Source organism: Acanthisitta chloris, unplaced genomic scaffold (assembly GCF_000695815.1).
Source record: "Acanthisitta chloris isolate BGI_N310 unplaced genomic scaffold, ASM69581v1 scaffold35271, whole genome shotgun sequence".
In the NCBI taxonomy this organism is placed as follows: Eukaryota; Metazoa; Chordata; class Aves; order Passeriformes; family Acanthisittidae; genus Acanthisitta; species Acanthisitta chloris.
Genome location: NW_008657151.1, coordinates 11002 through 11912, shown reverse-complemented (window position 1 = coordinate 11912; position 911 = coordinate 11002). Strand labels below are relative to the sequence as shown.

The 911-nt window shown below is 43.6% G+C and overlaps 1 protein-coding gene across 1 annotated transcript in view; it reads left to right on the top strand.

Annotated features, from left to right (window-relative positions):
- Nucleotides 1-108: 108 nt before the first annotated feature.
- Nucleotides 109-911, top strand: part of IMPA1 (inositol(myo)-1(or 4)-monophosphatase 1) — an 8857-nt gene continuing 8054 nt past the window's right edge. The window contains exon 1 of the mRNA XM_009084608.1: nt 109-257. Coding sequence (XP_009082856.1) covers nt 195-257 — 63 coding nt within the window. The 5' untranslated portion in view covers nt 109-194. The remainder of the gene's footprint in view (nt 258-911) is intronic.

Here is a 911-nt window from a genome sequence, read left to right as displayed (position 1 = left end):
TCCCGAGGGATGACAGGAACGCTCGTCCCCGGAGCGCTGCAGGTTTCGCCTGTGCTCGTTTCCCAATTTCAACAACACATCCCAATAAAACCAGGCTGTATCTCAGCGAGAAACCTCGAAGCTGTTCAAGAGAAAAGCCATGGTAATGTTTGCGTCGATCTTTCCTTTTCTCTAGGCTGTTTCCCTAAGAAAAGATGGCAGATCCGTGGCAAGAGTGTATGGATTATGCAGTGGGTTTGGCGAGGAGAGCTGGGGAGGTATGTATGAAGTGTTAATAAATAATGACAAGGGTTATAGAGTCTGGTGTGTATCTAGTTTTTGATGGAGTTTGTGGAGATGCCTGCTGAGGAGTGTTTTGTTAAAAAAAAAAAAAAAATCCGAACAGTTTGTGATGTTCCAAGGTTAGGATTAGAGTGTCGTTCATGTTTGCAACTTGGGTGATTTAAGGAAACAACTTTGCACTTTGCTTTGGGCTAGAGTCCAGTTAAAGACTAAAGGGTGGCTTTTGGTTCCTTGAATTTGATTTAAAAAGAAAAGATAAATTCAGAATTGTGGTAAACAAAGGGCATCTCTATTTTCACCTTTAAACAACTCCTGTCCACCTTATTATTTTACCACCTGAAAGCTGGTCACAGTCTTTCTTGTGAACCCCTCAATCAACTCTATATAGTGGCTTGTTGTTGGCACATAATACTATATTGTGTTCTCTCCATCCCTGGAAGCGTTCAAGGCCAGGCTGGATGGAGCTCTGAGCAACCTGGTCTCGTAGAAGGTGTCTCTCCATGGCAGGGGGTTTGAACTGGGTGATCTTTAAGGTGCCTTCTGACTCAGGCCATTCTACGATTCTGTGATTCTCCTCGTGAAGATTGCCTTGCTTCTGTAAATAAGAAACATCCCTCACACTGGCAGTA